At 42.8% G+C, this 25,703-nt stretch overlaps 1 protein-coding gene across 1 annotated transcript in view; it reads right to left on the reverse strand.

Annotated features, from left to right (window-relative positions):
* Positions 1-25,703, reverse strand: part of LOC310753827 (androgen receptor-like) — a 409,607-nt gene that overhangs the window by 35,082 nt on the left and 348,822 nt on the right. The window contains exon 6 of the mRNA XM_083595177.1: positions 684-814. Coding sequence (XP_083451303.1) covers positions 684-814 — 131 coding nt within the window. The remainder of the gene's footprint in view (positions 1-683; positions 815-25,703) is intronic.

Consider the following 25,703-nt stretch of genomic DNA (forward strand, 5'->3'; position numbering starts at 1 on the left):
GATGCACATGAACACACACACACACACACACACACACACACATGTACCACGGCCCTCTCCCTTCAGTGGGAGAAAGAGCATCATCTTCAGACTCCTACGCTAAGATCAGACATGATTCTTGTGACTGCAGAGCTCCTCACTTTGGGATGATCATAATGGTGGTGGCAATAACAGTAGTGGTAGCAGTAGTTAGAGCAAGGGTAATGTGGTGGCTAGAGTCCCAGACTAGGAGCTGGGAGAAAGTTTAAATCCCTGCTTGTCCATGAAGCTCACTGGGTGGTGTTGGGGGCCGGTAACTACCTCTCAGCGTAGCCTACCTCACTGGGTTGTTGTGGGGATTAAATGAGGAGGAGAGCCACATACACCACCATGAACTCCTTGGAGAAGAATATGGGGAATAATTGCAATATATAAATATCAATTAATATAATAATAATTTACTAAAATACTCTGTGCATGTCTAAGATGCAGTTCTTTAAGAAAGGCAAGCCATGCCCAACCATCAGTACAGCAAACTTCTGCTATGTATCTCTGGCCATCTGTCAGGGATTCTTTAGTTATGATTCCTGCACTGCAAGGGGTAGGACTAGATGACCCTTGGGAGGTACCTACAACTCTATGATTCTTTTTTGAAAGAAAGAGAGAAGGAAATAAAAAGGCACCTATGAAAAAATGTGTCTTACTAATACTGAAGAGGAGCAGAACTTTCATGCAGAGGAATTCTTGGAGAGTGATTTGAAGCCGTCCAAACTCTTGGGAGAGATGCCGCATCTTGACGCACTGGCTGTACATTCTGGATTTGTGCATCCGGTACCTGGGAGGAGGAGGAGATAATTAGCAAATGCCAGCAGGAAAGTGAAAAGAGAATCAGTGAACAATTAGGCAAATTGATCTTTCTCTCTTGTTTTAAGCTTCAGGATGGATAAAAGAAAGGACTTCTTCACGTAGCACATAGTTAAACTGTGGAACTTGCTCCCACATTAGGCAGTGATAGCCACCAGCTTGGATGGCTTCAAAAGAGGATTAGGGAAATTCATGGAGGAGGAGAGGGCTATCAATGGCTACCAGCCAGAATGGCTGCACTCTGCCTTTACAGAGGCAGTACTGCTTCTGAATCCCAGTTGCTGGAAACTGCAGGAGGGGAGAGGGCTTTTGTGCTTGAATCCTGCTTGGTAGTTTCCCACAATGGGCATCTGGTTGTCCACTGTAAGAACAGGGTGCTGGACTAGACTGGCCACTGGCCTGATCCAGCAGGATCTTCTTAAAATAAATATCTGCTGCAATCTTAAGCTCAACCTGTCCTGGAATCAAGGAAGGAGAACGCTGCAAAACAGGAGGATGGAGGGAAGTTATTCTAAAGTGCTCATTACCTTCTTGATGCCTTGGAGAAAACATCACTCCCAAGAATATGCAATTATTAAAAAATGCAATACAATTATTTGGTGTGCAAGACAGGACACATTTCTAGATTACTTCCATCAGCACAAACCCATGATCCCTACTGAATGACCCCAGAAGACCTGCAAAGCCCTGTCTGGGTCTGCCTTTTGGTTGTTGCCTTCATGGGTTTCTACTTGTGCTGATGGAACAATCAGAGGACCAGGGTGTCCAATTCCTCCCACATTGTTTCAATTATTATTATTAATTTATAAAAGCATTTATGAACCGTTGTATCATAAAAATATATAACTGCAGTTTACAACAATGTAAAAGCATAAAATCACACAGTAAAATAATAAAAAGCTAAAAATAAGTTAAAACCAAAACAAGTCTCAACAATCCATTGTGGGATTGTTGCTTAGGCCTGGCAGGATAGATTTTTTTTCAGCAGGGATTTAAAAGTTGAAAACAGAAGGTGTCTGGTGAATCTTTAACAGCAGAGTATAACACTTGGAAATGACCCAAGATGCTCCTGCAATGATCTCACTGATTGAGCTGGGATATTGCAAGGATTCATGTGGTCCCTAAGGTTCCCTGGACCTAAGTTGTTCAGAGCTTTGTAAATCAACACAAGGACCTTGAACCTGGCTTGGTAGCAGATGGGCAGCCAGTGCACCTGTTTTAAAAATGGTGTCATGTGCTTTCAGCCAGAAGCTCCTGTCAGCAATCTGGCTGCAGCATTCTTTCCCAGCTGGGGCTTCCAATCCAGGCCCAAGGGAAGCCCCACATAGAATGTATTGCAGTAGTCCAGCCTCAAGGTTACCAACGCATGTACTACAGTGGTCAGACTGTCCCTGTGCACAAGAAGCTATAGTTTGTAAACCAGCTGAAGCTGGTAAAAGGCCCTCCCAGTCATAATAATAATAATAATAATAAACTTTTATTTATATCCCACCCTCCCCAGCTGAAGCCGGGCTCAGAGCAGCTAACAACAGTAAAAGTAACACAATTTACATAAAATCACAATCAATTAATTGAAATACATTCTAAAATTAATTCATTCTAAAATCAATTCAGAATCAAATTAATGGCAACCATTGGGCTACAGTTCTATGAGGATTACCGAAGGAGGGGGGTCAGACTGTGCCTTGGCCAAAGGCCTGGTAGAACAGCTCTGTCCTGCAGGCCCTGTGGAAAGATGTCAAGTCCCGTAGGGCCCTTGTCTCTTGTGACAGAGCCTTCCACCAGATCGTGGCCACAGCCGAAAAAGCCCTGGCTCTGGTCGAGGCCAGCCTAACCTCCCTGTGGCCTGGGATCTCCAAGATGTTTTTATTTGAAGACCGTAAGGTCCTCCATGGGACATACCAGGAGAGGCAGTCCCATAGGTACGAGGGTCCTCGGCCATATAGGGCTTTAAAGGTTAAAACCAGCACCTTAAACCTGATCCTGTACTCCACCGGGAGCCAGTGCAGCTGGTATAGCACCGGGTGAGGAGTCTCGCCGCGGCATTCTGCACCCACTGGAGTTTCCGGGTCAGTCTAAAGGGCAGCCCCACGTAGAGTGAGTTACAATAATCAAGTCTGGAGGTGACCGTCGCGTGGGTCACAGTGGCTAGGTCAGGGCAAGAGAGGTAAGGAGGACATAGAGGACACCGGGGGCTCTAGTGACTGAGATGTATGCAGGAGTACCCCCAAACTTGCTCCTTCAGAGGGAGGGGAACCCCACACTTAGAAGTCTACTGGGATGGGGTATTGTTTAGGGGATGTTGTTGGGGGAGGGATTTGCCTTTATTGATTTTTTGGTACCGTATTTTTCGCCCTATAGGATGCACTTTTTCCCCTCCAAAAATGAAGGGGAAATCTGTGTGCGTCCTATGGGGCGAATGCAGGCTTTCGCTGAAGCTTGGAGAGCGAGAGGGGTCGGTGCGCACCGACCCCTCTCGCTCTCCAGGCTTCAGGAAGCTATCAGCAAGCCTGGGGAGCCCGCGGGAGTTCCTGCAGGGCTCCCTAGGCTGCGGATAGCAGCCTGCTGCCCGGAGCGCGGGGTGCGCTGAAGCCGCGGCGGGGGGGGGGGATAATTTTTTTTCTTTATTCCCCCCCCCAAAAAAAAAAACAACAACTAGGTGCGTCCTATGGGCCAGTGCGTCCTATAGGGTGAAAAATACGGTATCTTTATTTCAGATGTTATGGTTTATGTGGGAATTGTTTCAATTTGTATTCTTTTTTACTTTGTTATTATTTATGACTACTTTTGTTACGCTCGTAATTATGTGTTTTTCATGTTGTAAGCTGCACCGAGCAAGGTTTTAATTGTGGAAAGGTGGCATACAAATAAAATTATGTATGCAGGTATGTATCACTAATCCAAATAGAGAATCTTGGATTTCAGAGAAGGCAGCAGAAGCCAACTTCTGGGAAAAGCACTCACCACTCTCAGTGTTTGGTTGCAGGGAGAGGCAAGATTTACAGCCTTCCAAATCAATTGCTCGGGCATTATTCACACAGGACTGGTGCCACAGTCAACTGCACTGTTTATATGATGCAACCCACTTTTATGAGTGACTTTGCACAAGTCTCACTCTCTTTCTCTCTCAAAAGATTCTCTGCCCTGCTTTGTTTTGAACTCCAAGGCCAAACTTTCCAGTTGTTCCTTTTATGTCTTGACTCCCTACTTTAGCATTCCAATCCCCTATAATAAGAAGAACATCCTTCTTTGGTGTCATTTCTAGAAGGTGTTGTAAGTCTTCATAGAATTGGTCAATTTCAGTTTCTTCAGAAACAAGAGGGCCTTCTTAAACGAGCAATGCAAAGAAATAGAGGAAAACAATAGAATGGTAAAAACCAGAGATCCGTTCAAGAAAATTGGAGATGTGAAAAGAACATTTTGTACAAAGATTACCATAATAAAGGACAAAAGCGGTAAGGACCTAACATAAGCAGAAGACATCAAGAAGAGGTGGCAAGAATACACAGAGGAATTATACCAGAAAGATATGGATGTCTCGTACACCCCACGCAGTGTGGTTGCTGACCTTGGGCCAGACATCCTGGAGAGTGAAGTCAAATGGGCCTTAGAAAGCACTGCTAATAACAAGGCCAGTGGAAGTGATGATATTCCAGCTGAACTATTCCAGCTGAACTATTTAAAATTTTAAAAGATAATGCTGTTAAGGTGCTACACTCAATATGCCAGCAAGTTTGGAAAACTCAGCAGTGGCCAGAGGATTGGAGAAGATCAGTCTACATCCCAGTCCCAAAGAAGGGCAGTGCCAAAGAATGCTCCAACTACCGCACAATTGCACTCATTTCACACGCTAGCAAGGTTATGCTTAAAATTCTACAAGGCAGGCTTCTGTGGACCAAGAAGTCCCAGAAGTACAAGCTGGATTTCGAAGGGGCAGAGGAACCAGAGACCAAATTGCAAACATGCGCTGGATTATGGAGAAAGCTAGAGAGTTCCAGAAAAACATCTACTTCTTCTTCATGGACTATGCAAAAGCCTTTGACTGTGTCGACCACAGCAAACTATTGACAAGTTCTTAAAGAAATGGGAGTGCCTGATCACCTGATCTGTCTCCTGAGAAATCTCTATGTGGGACAAGAAGCTACAGTTAGAACTGGATATGGAACAACTGATTGGTTCAAAATTGGGAAAGGAGTACGATAAGGCTGTTTATTGTTTCCCTGTTTATTTAACTTATATGCAGGATTCATCATGCGAAAGGCTGAGTTGGATGAATCCCAAGCTGAAATTAAGATTGCCGGAAGAAATATCAACAACCTCAGATATGCAGATGACACGACCTTGATGGCAGAAAGTGAGGAGGAATTAAAGAATCTTTTAATGAGGGTGAAAGAGGAGAGCGCAAAATATGGTCTGAAGCTCAACATCAAAAAAACGAAGATCATGGCCACTGGTCCCATCACCTCCTGGCAAATAGAAGGGGAAGAAATGGAGGCAGTGAGAGATTTTACTTTCTTGGGCTCCATGATCACTGCAGATGGTGACAGCAGTCAGGAAATTAAAAGACGCCTGCTTCTTGGGAGAAAAGCAATGAGAAACCTAGACAGCATCTTAAAAAGCAGAGGCATCACCTTGCCGACAAAGGTCCGTATATTAAAGCTATGGTTTTCCCAGTAGTGATGTACGGAAGTGAGAGCTGGACCATAAAGAAGGCTGGTCGCCAAAGAATTGATGCTTTAGAATTATGGTGCTGGAGGAGACTCTTGAGAGTCCCATGGACTACAAGAATATCAAACCTATCCATTCTTAAGGAAATCAGCCCTGAGTGCTCACTGGAAGGACAGATCCTGAAGCTGAGGCTCCAGTACTTTGGCCACCTCATGAGAAGAGAAGACTCCCTGGAAAAGACCCTGATGTTGGGAAAGATTGAGGGCACAAGGAGAAGGGGACGACAGAGGACGAGATGGTTGGACAGTGTTCTCGAAGCTACGAACATAAGTTTGACCAAGCTGTGGGAGGCAGTGGAAGACAGGAGTGCCTGGCGTGCTCTGGTCCATGGGGTCACGAAGAGTCGGACACGACTAAACAACTAAACAACAACAGCAGGTTAGATCTGGTGATATTGAACGGTTGTGCTGAAGGTGATAAGGATGGGCAATTTACTTTTATATCAAGCTTAGGAGCATCAACTATTGACTATATTGTAGTGTCATAATCTTTTGAATAGGGTGCTAGAGTGTAAAGTGGAGGATCACATAGAAGTGAGCACTTACCATGATGTCTATTCCTCGATGTAGAAAATGATATAATTTGCAACGCTGAACACGAATTTCCCTTAACTACTGACACAGAACTGGGATTTTCTAGTGGTCTGGACAATTGGATGAAGAAATTTCCAGGAAGGTGCACTCAGACAAATGCTTATCCATGTGAGACACCCTATTAAATACCTCCTCTCCTGAAACAAGAATAGTTTTGTTCCAGGATATGGTCTCTTACCTCCAGATACGTCTGAGTCAAAAAATGGTATTACGATGGTCTTCACAACCCAGTAAATCTAAATCCTGGTTTGATCAGGAATGTATTGCTATGAAATACACTCTGCTAGAAAAATACAAGATTTACTAATCTGCCTACACGTCTGACAGAGTGGTTCAAACTTAAGAAGAAATACAAATCTCTGATTAAAAAGAAGAAGAAGAAGAATCAGGCCCAAAAGGAAGCATGGCAATGCTTAATAAAACCCCATTGAGGTTTTATTAATATCCAGCCACCTTTTGGAGAGTAGTTGCAAAAGGCTGGCAAAGCACCCCATCTGAAGCGGAATATGCCATCCCAGCTGGGATCTGAGAAACACATTTTCAAACTCTATATGCAAGCAAACAACCATCCCGGTCACCTTTTCTGCCCTTGAGCAGAGCTGGCCCAGAATGGCCCAGTTACTATAGAGGACATGCATCAGTTTATTTTAAATCTCAAACAAATTAAAGCCCATGGGGTAGATAATATTCCTCCTGAGCTACTTAAAGCCAACATTGAATGGTGGACCCCAGTGCTAGCAGCCTTGTTTACTAGCATTGATCAATTGGCAATTATCCCTGAAGATTGGGGATTAGCAATTATCATACCATTATATAAGAAAGGGAATAGATGTGAACCATCAAATTATAGATCGATTAGTCTTTTAAGTATAATTAGTAAACTATACACTGCCCATCTCCGTAATAAATTAGAGGATTGGCTGGATCAGGAACACATTTTGACAGAAGTACAAGCAGGATTTAGGGTGGAACGGTCAGCCATAGATCAAGGGCTTGTGCTCCAACATCTTGTGGAAAAGTATGTCTCATAAAAGAAAGATCTCTTTATGCGGCTTTTATAGATTTTAAGTCCACCTCCGATCTTATACCCCAAGGCTATGGGAAAAACTAAGCTGCACAAACATAGACAGACACCTTTTTATTCTTATTCGTAGGTTGTATGAAAACACAAGGCTCTGGATTAGATGTGATCGGCAGGGACACTTAACTAAGAAGATCCAGACCCATAAAGGAGTAGTAATAATAATAATAATAATAATAATAATAATAATAATAATAATAATAATAATAATAATTTATTATTTATACCCCGCCCATCTGGCTGAGTTTCCCCAGCCATGGGGAGCAAGGATGTGACCATCTGCCAAAATTGGCAAATATGTCCCTTCTGGTCCTTCTATATGCTGATGATGCAGTTCTACTTTCTCTCTCCTGTGTGAGATTAAGACGACTATTAAGAACCTTAGCAGCCTATTGCAAAACTGAGCAAGTAATAATTAATTATACTAAGTCTAAAGTAATGGTGTTTTCCAAGAAAAGAAGAGGGACATAGATGACAGATTGACAGCCAACCCATTGAACAGGTAACGTTCTTTAAATATCTGGGCATAATCTTTCATGAAAGTAGCCCATGGCACAATCAAATTAAAAATGCAACTGTAAATGCCCCAAAGACTATCAAAGCAATCACAAGGTTCTTTTATGGGAAATGAGGTCAATTATGTCAGAGACCATGCTGAGGAGGGCTGCACCGAGGAGAAATGGTGAGAGCTTCCTCCTCCCCCTGCTCCTGTTCAGGATCCTGAATCTTCCCAGGAGCAGGAGGACAGTATAGATTTGGAACAGTGGTCTACAGAGGGACATAGTTCAGAAGGCAGAAGCTGGGAAGTACTAGGTGGGGAACAGCTAGGAGGAGAAGAACTGCGAGAGAGAGAGAGAGTTAACAGACCCACTGTTGCTGGAAACCGTTAATCTGCTCAGCCAAAGGTCAAGGACAGCAGATAAGGAAAGCAGTACAGAAAGCACAGTAGTTGCGAGATCAGGTTGCAGGACACGGTAGTGACGTGGGTGATTAGGGAGGAAGTGAGTGGAACCCTTAATTGGGAGCACCTTCATTACTAGGAATGGATTCTTTGTTCTCTCGCTGTGATCATTAAAATTTCTAACTGGTAAGAGACTCCTTTCTCTTTCTTCTGCTTATCTACTGCCAAAGGGATGGGTGGGTGGGAAGTCGAGTCCCTGAAGCCTGACAATATATCCCCGCAGCCACCCAGGTATTTACTGCAAATGTTATATCACAACTGATATATGGCTCCCAGGTGTCCAAAGATAAAAACACTGCTCCTATTGAAATTCTACAAACTAACTGCTGGGGATTCCATCCTTTGTGCCCAATGTAGCAGTTTGCCTGGAGACTGAATCCCAGATATGGATTTTGAAAATCTATTATTGGTTAAAATTGATTTCCTTCCCAGTAGGTTTGGCATCCCTAACTTTAATAGATACATGTCAAACAAAATGGAAATCCTTACTGCAAGAGAAACTGAGAAGCCTAGGGTTCAAACCTCAGGCTCTGATAACCTGTGGATATGAGAAAGCCAAATCCACAATTAAGCACCGAATCTGGGATGTTGAGCTGCAATGCCATGTGAGTGAAATAACGAGGTACCTAGAAATTAAAGATAATGGGAGTAAGAGCACAATCTGGGCTCCGTAACCCATCACAGGACATTCTTCAGCCGTAGTCCTGTGAAACACTGTGACCCACATCCGTAGATGAGAGCACACTTAGCAGAGTTCAGCAAAACACGCGGTTATGTCGGAAATGTAGCATCAGTCTTTATTTACAGCAAAATAAACAAAAGCATCATGATGAGCTGTAAGCTGTGTCTTCTCACACAGTCTCTCAGAAGAGAGTGAGAGAACAAAGAGTGGAAGTTCTCACAGACTTACTTCTGTTCCCATACTCACAGCAGTACAGAAAAGTAAACACAGGATCATATGATCCAGCAGTAGAGAATGAAATTACTAACATCCTCCCCCATTTCATGACATCATTGCTGCAGACTGAGCACATTTGCAGCTTATGTACAAATACATCCAGTTGTTCTTTGTTAACAACCTTTGACAACAAATCAGCAGAAATTTCTTTTCCTGGCATATAGGAGACATTTATGAGTCCTCTCTGGATACAATCCCTTGCATGACACAACTTGATCTGCAAGTATTTGGTTCTTTGCTTACACCCTTCAGAATTAAGCAAAGCTATGCATGATTTGTTGTCTTGATAAACCTGTATAGAACACGATACAATCACCCTCATGTCCTTACACAATTGCAATAACCATTCAACATCCATGAGTGCATATATCAGAGCATTAAGTTCAGCTTCACATGAACTTAAACTCACAGTAGTTTGCTTCTTGCATGACCAGTCAAACAAACAGTTGTTATACATATAACACACACCAGAAGTGCTTTTACCATCTATGGGATCACTTCCGAAACTAGCATCAGCATACATTTCTTTTCTTTTTTGAAAATATTTTTATTAAACAATTTCAACATAACATATCAGTCCAAATAATTAATTACATTATTTCCCCCCATCCCTCCCTCTCCCCCCCACCAAGGACTTCCCTCAGCTCTCCTCTTTGATTTCTTTGCACATATTGTTCTCTGCATGTTATAAAATTGTACATATCTGTTATGTACTGAGTTGAATAGGATCCAAAATGCAGCAGTCTGATTGGTCCTAGAACAATAGGATTCAGAATGCAGCAGTCTGATTGGTCCTAGAACAATGCAGCAGTATGATTGGTCCGCAGGAGCCACCCAATCCAGCTCCAGGTGGAAGTGAATCCGATTGGCCTACAGGAGAATCCCGGAATTAGCCAATCAAGTGCAGCCCATTGTGCAAATTATGTATATAAAGCAGATATTTTGGGGGAACTTTCATTCCTCCTCAGCACTATGAGCTGAATAAAGAGCATGAAATCCACTCTCGACTCAGAGTATATTTCAATATCCTTGCCTTATCTATCATGTGTTCAACTAATAAATTTGTGGATGTTTATTCAAAACCTGCCAAGGAGTCCAAGTCATTTTGTTGTCTTTTTAAATAATTTGTAAAAAGTTTCCATTCTTCCTTGAAGTCACAATTGTCCTTATTACGTAGTTTGTATGTCAATTTGGCCAATTTCGTATAGCTCATCAATTTTTCTTGCCACTGTTCTTTCGTTGGGATTTCCTCATTCTTCCATCCTTGTGCTAACAGGACTCTTGCCACTGTTGTAGCATACATCAATAAGTTCTTTATTTTTCTTGGCAGGTCTTGTCCTACAATCCCTAACAAAAATGCTTCTGGGTTTTTTTTTACAAATGTCATTTTTTTCCAATTCATTATATATCATTTCCCATTTTTTTTAAAACTTCTCTACATTCCCACCACATATGATAAAAAGTACCTTCTTTTTCTTTACATTTCCAACGTATGTTTGACCCAGTTTTGTACATTTTTGCTATTTATACTGGTGTGATATACCATCTGTACATCATTTTCATATAGTTTTCTTTCAAAAGAAAACATTCTGTAAATTTCAAATCTAGTTTCCACAACTTTTCACAATCCTCAAATTGTATATTATGTCCTATATCTTGTGCCCATTTGATCATGACTGATTTGACCTCCTCATCTTGTGTTTCCCATTCTAGCAGAATAATATATGCTTTCTTCAGCAGGTTCACTTCTTCTATAACTTCCTTTTGAAATCTGGAAGTTGTATAACCGAACCCTTTCTTAATATCTTCCTTATACATCTCATGTAATTGTCTGTAGCGTAACCAACTCTGAAAATGATCTTTAATTTCCTAATAATCTTTTAATTTCCATTTCCCTTCTTGATCCCTCAGCAAATCTCTATATGTAGGCCACTTCCCCTTTTTGCCAAGCGGTTTGAGTAACGAAGCTTCAATTGGTGATAACCACCAGGATGTTTTTTGTTCTATTAAATCTGTATACCTCTCCCACACCCTCATTAATGATCTCCGGATTATATGATTATAAAATCCTTTGTGCACTTTCCCTTTCCCATACCATAAGTATGCATGCCATCCAAATCTGTTGTCGTAACCTTCCAAATCTAACGCTTCTTCCTTTTCCAGTTTTATCCAGTCCCTAATCCACACCAAACATGCAGCCTCATAGTACAATTTAAGATCTGGGAGAGCAAAGCCGCCTCTTTCTTTTGTATCTGTAAGTATCTTATGTTTAATCCTTGGCCTTTTGCCCCCCCCCAACAAACTTGGAAATATCCTTTTGCCATCTCCCCCCTCCCAATAATCTTTATTAGTTTTTCAATTAGATACTCCACATACACATATTGTATTACATTTTACATTTATACTTGCTCTTCAGAGCTGACTTCCCTCCTTCCTCCTTCTGGTTTTTTATGTCACATATAATCTTATCGCATTATTTTCTTCCATTTTGTATATTGTTATTCATTTTCCATATTTGTCCATAGCGTATCCATAAATAAATCCTCATGTTTATACAATTCTTGTTGTCTGTTTGTATTCATTTACAACTACTGCTAGTTATATTAGTTTCTTATACATTTGCTTCTTATTATTTTCATTATCCATCACTTTTCTTAATCTTTCCCATTATGAGGTTTATTTCCAATTCTACTGGTTACACTATTTCATCTTATCTTTCCTATATACAACATAAAATTTTCCCATTCTTTTTGAAATGTTTCCTCGCCCTGTTGTCGAATTTTCCCTGTTAATTTGGCTATTTCTGCATATTCCATTACCTTCTGTCGCCATTCTTCTACTGTTGGTAATTGATGCTGTTTCTAAACCTTGGCTAGCAGTAACCTCGCCGCAGTTTCTGGTAGTTCTTAACTATATCTTCTCCTACCATTCCTAACAAGAATGCCTCTGGCTTTTTCAAAAACGTATATCTAAAGATCTTCTTTAGCTCATTGTATATATTTTCCCAGTACGTTTTTACCTTATCACATGACCACCACATGTGAAAGAAATTGCCTTCTTTCACCTCACATTTCCAGCAATTCTTGTTTCCTGTTTTGTATATCCTTAACAGTTTAGTTGGAGTGAGGTACCATCTGTACATCATTTTAAACAGATTTTCTTTTAACAAAGTACATGCTGTGAATTGTAGCCCAGTGTTCCATAGTTTTATCCACTTCTCATATTCAGTGTTATGGCCGACATACATTGCCCATTTAATCATGACGCTCTTGATTTCTTCGTCTTTTGTGTGCCATTCTAATAAAAACTCATAGACCTTTGACAAAATTTTTGTGTTGTTTTGTAATACTGCAGTTTCTAATATTGATTTGGTTTGTTCGAAACTTCTTGCTTTTTTATCTTTTGAGAAAATGTCATTCATTTGGTGATACTCCATCCAACTTGATAATTTATCTTTTAGTTCCTCGTAAGGCCTGATCTTTATTACATTATTTTCTTCTATCAATATGTCTCTGTACATTAGCCATTCTCCTTTCACATTTAATTTTTTCACTGAGAAGGCTTCTTGGGGTGACAGCCACCATGGTGTTTTCCTTTCAAACCACTCTCTATATCTCTTCCAAACTTCATACAATGATCTTTTTATAATATGATTTAGAAAGACTCTGTGTACTCTAACCTTGTCATACCAAAGGTACGCGTGCCACCTGTATCTATTTCCAAACCCCTCTAGATCTAATATGCCTGTGTTCTTCAAACTAAGCCATTCTTTTAACCATGTTATACAAGCGGCTTCATAATATATTTTAAGATCCGGTAAGAAGAAGCCTCCTCTTTCCTTTTTATCCGTCAGAAGTTTAAACTTTATTCTAGGTTTCTTCCCCTGCCATACAAACCTAGAAATCGTTTTTTGCCACTTATTGAATTGACCTAATCCAGTAACAATAGGGATAGTTTGGAATAAAAAAAGTATCTTAGGTAAGACACTCATCTTGATAACTGCTATCCTTCCCCCGAAGGACAGTTTCAATCTGTCCCATATTTCCAAATTTGTCTTTATTTCTTTCCATGTTGTTTTATAATTGTCCTTGAATAGGTTTGTGTTTTCCGGGGAGAGCCAGACCCCCAAATATTTTATTTTCTTTACCACTGTTATTTCCGTTTTACTTTGCAGCTGATCTGTTTGTTCCACATTCATATTTTTTACCATCATTTTTGTTTTACCCTTATTAATTTTCAATCCTGCCAACATTCCAAATTCTTCAATTACTTTTAATGCTTCTGCTGTCAAAGTTAAAGGTTCCTGTACTGTAAAGACTATATTGTTGGCGAAGGCTTTAACCTTATATTCGTTTTCGCCACACTTTATCCCTGTAATTCTTTCTGTCTCTCTTATATTTTTAAGTAATGCTTCCAGTATTGATATAAATAACAGAGGTGACAAAGGGCAACCCTGTCTTGTACCCTTTGTGATTTGAAAGCTCTCTGTTAATCCACTGTTTATTATAAGTTTCGCAGTTTGTTCTTTGTAAATTGCCTCTATACTCTTTAGAAAATTTGTGTCCAGGCCCATTATTTCTAGATTCTTTTTCATAAAGGACCAAGACACGTTGTCGAACGCCTTTTCTGCATCTATAAAAATTAATGCAGCTTGTTTATTTATTTTAGTTTCTAAATATTCAATTATATTTACTATATTTCGTATGTTATCTCTTAAATGCCGTCCTGGTAAAAAACCCGCCTGGCCTGGATGTATTTGTGACTCCATGATCTTTTTTAGCCTTTGCGTTAATATGTTTGCATACAATTTATAGTTGTTATTAAGCAGTGATGTTGGTCTAAAATTTTTTACATTTGTGAGATCTGTTCCTTGTTTAGGTATTAACGTAATGAACGGTTCTTCCCATGACTTTGGGATCTGCCCTTTTTTCGTTATATTATTCATTACTTCCTTTAATATAGGAGCTATTTGTTGGCTTAGTTTCTTATAGTATTTAATTGGTATGCCATCAGGCCCTGGAGCCTTTCCATTTTTCCCTTGTGTAATTGCATCTAAAATTTCTTCCTCTGAAATAGGTTTTTCTAATTGTTCTCTTTTTTCTTGCGAAATTTCCTTTAGTTTATGTTCCTCTAAATAAGTTCTTATTTTCTCCTCATTTTCCTTGGGTGCTTTATATAATTCTTTGTAAAATTTGTAAAAAAACTTTCCTTATTTCTTTGGGGTTATCTAGTATTTCGTTCTTGTATTTCATTCTATTTATAATGTTCTGTCTTTGTTGTTTGTTTGTTTTTTAGTTGCCAGGCCAACCACTTTCCTGTTTTATTTGCTGATTCAAAATTTTGTTGCTTTAGTAATTTAATTTTCCATTCCACTTCCTGGTTTATAATCATTAATAATTGCATTTGCAACAATTTAAGTACTTGTTTTGATTTTAAGTCCTCTGACTTCCTGACCAACTGTTTTTCTATATCTTTTATTTTATTTAGTATTTCTTCTTTATTCTTTTCCTTTTCCCTTTTAAGAATACAGTTCTGTTACAGGAAGAATCCTCGCACAACAGCCTTGCTTGCGTCCCACACCATATTGATGTCAGTACTTTTATTTAAGTTTAATTCAAAATATGAATTTATATGTTTTTTAGTTCTTTCTAATATCTCTGTATTGTCTAGCAGGTTGTCATCCATTCTCCACCTTCCTATTGCTAAATCTTTACTCCATTCCATTACAGTGGCATTATGGTCAGACAGCGTCTTTGGTAATATTTCTTAAGCAGCTGGTGGCATTTTAAGTTTTTCTTTTTTCCCCCTTTTTGCTTTGTTGGGGGGTGGGTGGGTGGGATGGATATCTGGTTGGGGATTAATTTTAGTATAACTATTCTGTTTTTGTTTTTTGTTGTTTTATTGTATAGTTTGCGTTTTGTTTTTAAGGGGCGGGATCAGGGCTGCCTGGGAGTGGGCCCCAGCTAATAGAATAGGTGGGGCAAGTTCCACGAGGGGGGGTGCACGGGACATCCGATCTCAGTGATCATAGGCAGGAGGAGGAGTTATGCTAAGACCAGACCATGTCATTATCGAGGAAGCAGGCTTAGTCGTTGTTTGAAGACTATCCCTGCCTCCAAGTCTGGTCTTGATCGGATAGATACTGGAATCAACAAGGGAAACCCACATGACCGGAAGGAGTTGCTGTGTAATGCTAGGTCAATGATTAATAAGACCACTGCCATCCATGACTTGATCACGGATGGAGGACTTGACCTGGCATGTGTAACAGAGACTTGGTTGGATGAAGCAGATGGGCCTGTCATTGCCACTGCTTGTCCACCAGGTTTCTCTTACGCACAGCGACCCAGGTCATGTGGGTGGGGAGGGGGGTTGCAGTGATTTTTAGGAAGTCACTAGCTTGCATCAGGCATCCTACTGGGAAGACCCAGTTCTCTGACTGCATGTTCTGGAAGCTGGGCAATAGGGGCAGTACAGAATTCCTTTTGGTGTACCAACCTCCCTGCTGCACCAAGGATTCCCTGCCCGAGCTGCTTCAGGTCGTGGCAGATGTTCTCCTGGAGACACCTAGTTTGGTTGTCTTAGGGGATTTTAACATCCATGCCGACACGAACTTACAAGGGGCTGCTTGGGACTTCGTGGAAAGCATGGCCTCCATGGGGCTGACCCTGAATAAGTTTGGCCCAACTCATAGTCACGGACATATCTTAGACCTGGTGTTCACCGCTAGTGACGTGGGTGATCTGACACTAAGTAAAAGTGAAACAAAAGAAGTGCCATGGTCAGATCACTTCCTGGTGCAACTGGACTTCTCCGCAACCCTTCCCCTCTGTAGGGAGGTGGGACCAATTCGGATGGTCCGCCCCCACCACTTAATGGATCCAAATGGTTTCCAGAGAATGGTAGGGGATGCTTTATCCCATGTTGATGGCATTTCAGCTGATTCCCTGGTGGCCCGCTGGAATACGGAGTTAACCAGGGCTATCGACTGTCTGGCTCCGAAGCGCCCTCTCCGATTGCATGGAGCCTGGACAGCCCCATGGTTTTCTTCGGAGCTGAGGGCAAGGAAACAATCGCTGAGACGGCTAGAGCATCGGTGGCAGAAAACTCATTCAGAATCGGACCGGAGACGGGTTAGAGCTCAACATCGAGCCTACCCAGCGGTGATAGCCTCTACTGACCGCCTCTATTGCATCTGCAGAAAAAAGTAGCAGGAGACTTTTTCAGGTGGTTCGCAATTTAACGGAACCACCTTTACCACCGGGGCCTTATAAAGACCCCAAGATCTCCTGCAATGATTTTGCAAAGTTTTTTGCAGATAAAATCGCTCATATTCGGAAGGAGGTAGACACCACTGTGAGAGCAGGGCCGGGCCGGGAGAGTGCTGGAGCCCTGTCTGGTCAAGTTGCATGGAATCAATTTCAATCCGTTACCCCCGAGGATGTGGACAGGCTGCTTGGACGCGTGAAACCAACTACCTGTCTCCTTGATCCTTTCCCATCCAGGCTAATAAAAGCAAGCCGGGAAGGGCTGGGCGATGGGCTCTGCGGGGTGGTGAATGTTTCCCTCTGTGAGGGAGCCTTCCCAGACCCGCTGAAAGAGGCGGTCATTAAACCGCTATTTTAAAAGACACCTTTAGACCCGGCCAGTATGACCAACTATCGCCCAGTCTCAAATCTTCCATTCTTGGGCAAGGTGATTGAGCGTGTGGTTGCTGAACAACTCCAGGAACGCCTGGTGGATGCGGACCATTTGGATCCCTAATCACGGGACTGAAACTGCCTTGGTCGCGTTGGTTGATGATCTCCGGCGGGCTAGGGACAAAGATGAGAGCTGTTTGTGGGGCCAGTGTGGTGTAGTGGTTAAGAGCGGTAGTCTCGTAATCTGGGGAACCGGGTTCGCGTCTCCGCTCCTCCACATGCAGCTGCTGGGTGACCTTGGGTCAGTCACACTTCTTTGAAGTCTCTCAGCCCCACTCACCTCACAGAGTGTTTGTTGTGGGGGAGGAAGGGAAAGGAGAATGTTAGCCGCTTTGAGACTCCTTAAAAGGGAGTGAAAGGCGGGATATCAAATCCAAACTCTTCTACTCTTCTTCTTCTTGTTTCCTAGTTCTGCTGGATCTCTCAGCGGCCTTTGATACAATTGACCATAAAATCCTTCTGGACCGTCTAGAGGAGCTGGGAGCTGGGGGCACTGTTATACAGTGGTTCCGCTCCTTCCTCCTAGGCCGTGTCCAGAAAGTGGTGTTGGGGGATTAGTGTTCAGACCCCTGGGCCCTCACTTGTGGGGTGCCTCAGGGTTCCGTCCTCTCCCCCATGCTTTTTAACATCTATATGAAGCCACTGGGAGAGATCATCAGGGGGTTTGGACTGGGTGTCCATCAATATGCAGATGATACCCAGCTCTACCTCTCTTTCAAATCAGAACCAGTGAAGGCGGTGAACGTCCTGTGTGAGTGCCTGGAGGCGGTTGGAGGATGGATGGTGGCTAATGGATTGAGGTTGAATCCTGACAAGACAGAAGTACTGTTTTGGGGGGACAGGGGGCGGGCTGGTGTGGAGGACTCCCTGGTCCTCAGTGGGGTAACTGTGCCCCTGAAGGACCAGGTGCACAGCCTGGGAGTCATTTTGGACTCACAGCTGTCCATGGAGGCGCAGGTCAATTCTGTATCCAGGGCAGCTGTCTACCAGCTCCACCTGGTACGCAGGCTGAAACCCTACCTGCTCGCAGACTGTCTTGCCAGAGTGGTGCATGCTCTAGTTATCTCCCGCTTGGACTACTGCAATACACTCTATCCGAGGCTACCTTTGAAGGTGACCCGGAAACTACAACTAATCCAGAATGCGGCAGCTAGACTGGCGACGGCTGCCGAGACCACATAACACCGGTCTTGAAAGACCTACGTTGGCTCCCAGTACGTTTCCAAGCACAATTCAAAGTGTTGGTGTTTACTTTTAAAGCCCTAAACGGCCTCGGCCCAGTATACCTGAAGGAGCGTCTCCACCCCCATCGTTCTGCCTGGACGCTGAGGTCCAGCGCTGAGGCCCTTCTGGCGGTTCCCTCATTGCAAGAAGCAAAGCTACAGGGGACCAGGCAGAGGGCCTTCTCAGTAGTGGTGCCTGCCCTGTGGATCGCCCTCCCATCAGATGTCAAAGAGATAAATAACTACCTAACATTTAGAAGACATCTGAAGGCAGCCCTGTTCAGGGAAGTTTTTAATGTGTGACATTCTAATGTATTTTTAATCTTTGTTGGAAGCCGCCCAGAGTGGCTGGGGAAACCCAGCCAAATGGGAAGGGTACAAATAATAAATTATTATTATTATTATTATTATTATTATTATTATTATTATTTGAATATTTGTTGCGCACTATATTTATTTTTAACATATATAACCACTCCCTTTTTTGCACATCCGAAGATATGAATTCATCCCCCAATTTTTTATTCCTTAAGACTCTATTATGTTTCCGTGTTACATGCGTTTCTTGCAAACAAATTATGTCTGCACTTCTTTTGTTAACTAATGTCCAATTTTGTTCCTTTTGCCTTTATTGTTCATGCCATTAACATTCCATGATATTGCTTTAATTGTCATTTTTATTTATTTAATTAAATATATTTTTATTTTGTTATTTATGTTTAAATATCTCCCTCTCCTCCCTCTTGTTCTTTCTTGTCCTCTTCACTTTCCTGTTCACCTCCCTCTATCTTCCCCAACTCCTTATATCTGTTACGAAAAAGGAGCAATGCTGCAGCTGAGTGCTCCAGATGGCTGGAAAGCCAAACAGGATGTTGATGTTTTGGGACTGTACCGTGGGAACAAGGGACAGTCTAGTCTGTGCACTGAGCACCGGATGTTAGCTCAGAGTGTCACATGACCCTGTACTGGAAGTACATGGGAGGAGTTTTTTCTCTCTCTGCTGTTGATGTTAAGAGAGTGCAGACACGTTTTCTCTGAAATGCTGGAAAGACAGAAATAAAGGCATGTAAATACATTTCTGTCTGTCTCTCTCCCCTCCCTGGGAATGAGGGGGGAGGAATGGTGTGTTCTTCTCACGTTTCAGGAGGATCGCCGAGATCTCGCCTTGTCTTGCCGGGAGCTGCTGACGGGGGAGATCAACAAGGAATCCAAGCCGGGCACCTGGAGAGTGGCCAATTCCTCTGACTAAGGCTTGAATTCCGACAATATCTTCTCCCAAATTTCTGCATTTCTTCAACTGCCTTAATTCTGAATTTCTTATCTTTGTAGTAGAATGACACACCTTCTGGGTATTCCCATCTAAACCTTATTTTGTTAGCATTTAAATTTTTGGTTAGCTCTTTATAAACACTTCTCTTGCGCAAGAAACGGTTCAGAATGTCCTTAAACACCACAACTGTTTTCCCATCTGTAATCAGTTGTTTTTCTCGACTTTTCCTCAAAATAGTATTCCTTACCTCTGTTGAGCTAAAAATTGCTAAACAATCTCCTGGTTATTTTTTTTGTCTTGCTTGTAACAAGGTGACTTTTATTCTGAATGCATTTGTCACCATATAGTCTAAGTCCTCCACCTTCATTTCTAACAGTTTCGCAATTTCTGAAATTAGCCTCTCTCTCACATTCTCCCCCTCCATTTGTGGAAGGCCTCGGAATTTCGAATTCAGCGCTTTTTGGTTCATTTCCAGGAATGCTAGATTGTCTAATGTGTTCTCCTGAACTTTCGAAAGTTCTTCTATTTGCCCTTTCATTTTCTCTCCTTTTTTATTTTCTCTCATTTCTTTCTGCATTTCTTTTGATTTTTCTTCCATTGTTTGAATTTTAACTTTCAGTTCTTTCATTTGTCCCGATAAAACTGTTGCCACTTCCTCTAGCTTCTCCCCTATGTTCTTTTTGCTATCTTTTACTTCACTCCTAATCTCTCTTATTTCTGCTAATATTTTTGCAAGGTCACCTTCCCCTTCTATTTTAGCTTTAGATGTCCTTCTCTCTCCTGGTGTTGTTATTTTTGCTGTCTTACTCATGTTTCTTTAAGATATTATTTTATTCTAGGGTGCACTTTCTTAGATCTCCACTGGGGGGGTCTTTTAACCAATTTATTTTCCCCGCTGTTCCCCCTTCCACTAGAAGGTGTCTCTTTCTCCTTTACTTTCTTTTTTTTTTTGGTCTACAATGGCTATCTTGTTTTCCCTCTCCTGAGAGATATGTTCAGATCAAATATACAATCAGATACCCAACATATACACAATGTCCATCAATCCACAATCCCACAATCCCATCAACCCCTCACGCTCCCCGTTTCCCCACCTATACCCGCCAAAGCAGTTTTTCTTCTCCTTTTTTGCTTATTTGAAGTAAGTTGTTAAAAGTCTCTTCCTCTGTGTTCTTTTTGTTTCCTCAATTCTCCCCCTCTTATTCAGTTCTCAGCAGAACCCATCATTAACACAGCAGACAATAGAGATAAGGGTGTGACCTCTGAGGTTCTTCAGCGTGGAGAGTAGCATAGAGGAGTGTTGAAATAATTCAATTTTATGTTACTTTGCAGACACTAACAAGAGAGTGAGAGGAAAGAAAGCAGCACTAACAATATCTTAAAAGACTTCCTCTCTGCCCTCTATCTTGTCCATAGTTCAAAGCCTTCTTGATAGCTCAAAGCCTTCATTAGCGTCTTTGTAGTGTTTTCAACAGTCCTATAGATACAAAAAGTCCTTCCACTTGATACTGTTTCCCAAATGGCATTCCAAAGGTGTCTCAGTAATAGATACAAAGTTCTGACTTTCTCTTGAGTGTACTAAATTCCACGGGCATTTGAAACATTGTCTTATCTCACACATATAAGTTTGTTTTTTCTACCTTTTATATATGTCTCTTTTGAGGAGCAGAGACTTCTTCCCGTTCTTATTTACTCAGTAGATTCTCTAATATGCTGATTCACTCCTAACGCTTTTATCCTGCGCCATTTTCTCCACCAGCAGCAGGTAGGATTTCCTTAACTTCTGCCAGGTGCGGGACATATAGCACGTTCTTTATGGTCGTATTGAGGCTTTTAAGGAAAATCGTTCCTTGTCCCTTGATCTTCAAAAGACCACCATCAGCTTGATGAATCGTGCCTTCTTGCTCCTCGAGCTCAATAAACAGGCTTCTATCTTTGGACAGGTGCCGGGTGGCTCCTGAATCGATGACAAAAGATGACTGCACACGCTGACTTGAACAACATGTGATCAAAGCCTTGGGTTGGGGGGTCCCTGGGACTTGCCTCCCCCTCCTCCTCTGGAGCTGCGCTTGGCCTTAGGGCGCTTTTTGCAAAACTTCTGCAAATGTCCCACTTCTCTGGCCACCACAGAGCCAGTGTGGTGGTGTGGTTAAGAGCGGTAGTCTCGTAATCTGGGGAACCGGGTTCACGTCTCCGCTCCTCCACATGCAGCTGCTGGGTGACCTTGGGCCAGTCACACTTCTTTGAAGTCTCTCAGCCCCACTCACCTCACAGAGTGTTTGTTGTGGGGGAGGAAGGGAAAGGAGAATGTTAGCCGCTTTGAGACTCCTTAAAAGGGAGTGAAAGACGGGATATCAAATCCAAACTCTTCTTTTTCTTCTTCTCTGCAGTTGAAGAAGCGCTGTGGCTTTAAGGCTGTAGCGGCCTCTAAACTCTGGGCTGGAGCTGGAGGCTTGGGAGTGTTGCCAGCCATTCCTTGGCTGTGATTAACAGCCATTCGCTGATCCATCTCATTAAGCAAAACTCCCCCCACATGATCAATTGTCAGCTGGGCTGCAGGGAGAATGGACAGCTGCGCTGAGATGGAATCAAAGCTTTCATCTAAGCTATTGATCACCAGATAACAGAAAGCGGCTTCAGAGAGATCCACTCCCCGTTTTCTAAGCTCCTCCCTCAGGAATTTCAGCTGTGTCAAATGGGCCTGCAAGTCTCCACCGGGCTTTAACTGCATCCGGCATAACTTCTTGAAGAAGATTACTGAAGATTACTGAAGAGCGGGCAGCGGTATGGAGATGAATATCTCTCAGGGCATCCCACACGTCCCTTGCAGACTGCTTACCTTGAAGGTTGATTAATTGGGCATCAGAGACTCCCAACGTGATCGTGCCTCTAGCCCTCTGATCTGCGGCAGTCCAGGCATCCATTAGCTGTTGTGGCACAGCATTGGATATTACATGCCAAAGCCTCTCCCTCTGTAATAAGGCTTCCATCCTTACACTCCATGCTGCGTAATTAGTAGCATCAAGGAGAAGAAATGCAAAAATGCCCGTCTGTCTCTGTGCACCTTCCATTTCGGCTTTTCACTCCAGCCAGCAAATGGACTTCCAGTGCAGCAGATTTACGGCCTGCAAACTCCTCTGGAGCAGCCTAATTAGCAAAGCTTGGCAATAAAATAAACAGATTTGCCTCTGAAGTAGCTGGACTCGAGCCACATTCAAACATGTTGCCATCAATCACTGGAACCGAAAGCACAACATTCCTGGTGCTCATAAGCCAATAGCACAACAATCTGGGCCCAGGACCGATAAGAGCACATTCTTGTCTCCGTAACCCATCACAGGACATTCTTCAGCCGTAGTCCTGCGAAACATTGTGACCCACATCCATAGATGAGAGCACACTTAGCAGAGTTCAGCGAAACACGTGGTTGTGTCGGAAATGTAGCATTAGAGTCTCTATTTACAGCAAAATAAACAAAAACATCATGACGAGCTGTAAGCTGTGTCTTCTCGCACAGACAGTCTCTCAGAAGAGAGTGAGAGAACAAAGAGCGGAAGTTCTTACAGACTTGCTTCCGTTGCCATACTCACAACAGTACAGAAAAGTAAACACAGGATCATATGATCCAGCAGGGGAGAATGAAATTACTAACAGGAAGGGGGTTTACTCCAGTGAGGTATTTATCCAAGCTAGAAATACCCCAATTTAGAAGATATTTTACCCTTGCCAGTTGCAATGTCCTACCATCTGCAATTTTGCAGGGAAGATTTGAAGGTAAACCAGATTCAGAGCGAATATGCCCATGTGCTTTGAAGGAAGTTGAAACTATTACTCATGTCCTACTATACTGTCTTTATTATAGGGTCATACATTCCATATTTATCACTCCATTATGCAGTGAACTCCAAGTAGATCTGATGACGACTACCTAAAATATATAATAGAGGACAGGGAACCAAAGATTACCTTAAAAGTGGCTAAATTTTGTGCTACTGCTATAAAACTAAGGAGACAAGCTCTGAATGAATCTAGTGGCCAATGTCTTAACATGCACATTTTAAATTAGTGGTTAAGGTTTTAACCTATTTATTAATTGTTTTATATCTACATTACTTACTGTGTTTTAGCTTATGGATTTTAATTTTTACCTATTTATATTTATGTGTTTTTTATTGTTGTATATGTCCGTATTTGTGGTCTGTGACCATAATCAATCAATTCAAATTCAAATTTTGGCCAGGGAGTTGTTGATATCCTGCCTTGTCCCAAGGCAGCGGCAGGCAGCCCCTCCCCAGCAGCACCCTGGCAGCCTCTCCAAGTGTCCCTATTTTCCAGGGATAGTCCTGGATTTACAGAAGCCGTCCCAGTGGGAGGGATCTAAGGAAACCGATGTGGTTGCATAAGGAGCTTAAAGATGAGCTGAGAGTTTAGAAGGGAATGTATAAGAAATGGAAGAAAGGGGAAATCACAAAGGAGGAGTATACAAGAGTAGCCAACAGTTTCAGGGGGAAAGTCAGGCTGGCAAAAGCTCAGAATGAGCTCAGGCTTTCAAGAGAGATTAAAAATAATAACAAATGTTTCTTCGGCTATGTCCAAAGTAAGAGGAAGAACATGCAAGTGGTAGGTCTTCTGCATGGAGAAGAAGAACTGCTATTGGGTGACAGAGAGAAGGCGGAATTACTTAACACCTACAGTACTTCGCCTCTGTCGTCACCCAAAAGGAAAGTGATGCCCAGCCTGGGGATAACAGAATAAATGTTGTAAGGAGGGAGCTGCAGCCCAAGATAGGAAACAAACAAACAAACAAACAAACAAATTATTTATACCTCGCTCATCTGGCTGGGTTTCCCCAGCCACTCTGGACGGCTCCCAACAGAATATTAAAAACACAATAAAACCTCAAACATAAAAAACTTCCCTAAACAGGGCTGGTTTCAGATGTCTTCTAAAAGTCAGATAGTTGTTTATTTCTTCAACATCTGATGGGAGGGCATTACACAGGGCGGGCGCCACTACCAAGAAGGCCCTCTGCCTGGTTCCCTGTAACCTCACTTCTAGCAGTGAGGGAACCACCAGAAGGCCCTCGGAGTTGGAACTCAGTGTCCTGGCTGAACGATATGGGTGGAGACGCTCCTTCAGTTATAATGAGCAGAGGCCATTTAGGGCTTTAAAGGTCAACACCAACATTTTGAATTGTGCTCGGAAATGTACTGGAGGCCAAAGTAGGTCTTTCAGGACCAATGTTATATGGTCTCAGCGGCCACTCCCAGTCACCAGTCTAGCTGCCTATCAGGCAGCAGAGGAACCAACCCCCAGAGCAGGTTGCCAGGAACAGATAAGACAAGGACATGTTTCTTACCGTCTGCTTTTTATTCAATATTCACAGAGAGAGGCTTGGGAATGCAGCCTCTTGGAATAATGGTGTTGCCCCGAGTGACTCTCCACCCCCTTTTCTCCCACTTCTTCATTCATCACCTTCTCCCCTACGTGTGGTGCTGAGGGCCCTTTGCTCTACTACTTTCAAGGCTCGCCGGGTTCTGGGAGAGGTGGGGTCTGGAATGCTTTCTAAAGACACTGTCAGTCAGGTGTTGCCCTCCTGGTGCTTCCTCTTTCTGTTCCTCCTCTCCCATTATTTCCCAGCTTTTCCCCTCATCTGCCTCTGAGCTGTGATCTCCCACAAACCCCTGTTGTGATTTTGAACTGTCTTCTTCTTCTCTCTGGGCAGGGCGGGTGGCGCTGTGGGTAAAACCTCAACGCCTAGGACTTGCTGATCGCATGGTTGGCGGTTCGAATCCCCGCGGCGGGGTGCGCTTCCATCGTTCGGTCCCAGCGCCTGCCAACCTAGCAGTTCGAAAGCACCTCCGGGTGCAAGTCGATAAATAGGGACCGCTTACCAGCGGGAAGGTAAACGGCATTCCGTGTGCTGCGCTGGCTCGCCAGATGCAGCTTGTCACGCTGGCCACGTGACCCAGAAGTGTCTGCGGACAGCGCTGGCTCCCGGCCTATAGAGTGAGATGAGCGCACAACCCTAGAGTCTGGCAAGACTCAAACCCTTCCTGCAACTAGCAGCGCTTCAAAGTTTTCATTGACTTCTCCTCAGTCTTTGATTTAATAGACAGGGAACAGCTGTGGAACAAACTGGCCCGATCAAACATCAACAAAAGGATTATCTGGCTTATCCAACAATTACACCGTGATAGCTACTGTACATGCAAGTGAGACTGGGCCTACAAGGCACCCTCTTACGGGAAATCCCGATTAAAAGAGGTCTTAAGCAAGGTTGCATAGTGGCAGCTTTCCTATTTAACTTTTGTATCAACAACCTCATCCCTGAGATGGCACCCCC

This window comes from Podarcis filfolensis (genome assembly GCF_964270895.1).
Source record: "Podarcis filfolensis genome assembly, chromosome: W".
NCBI classification, from domain to species: domain Eukaryota; kingdom Metazoa; phylum Chordata; class Lepidosauria; order Squamata; family Lacertidae; genus Podarcis; species Podarcis filfolensis.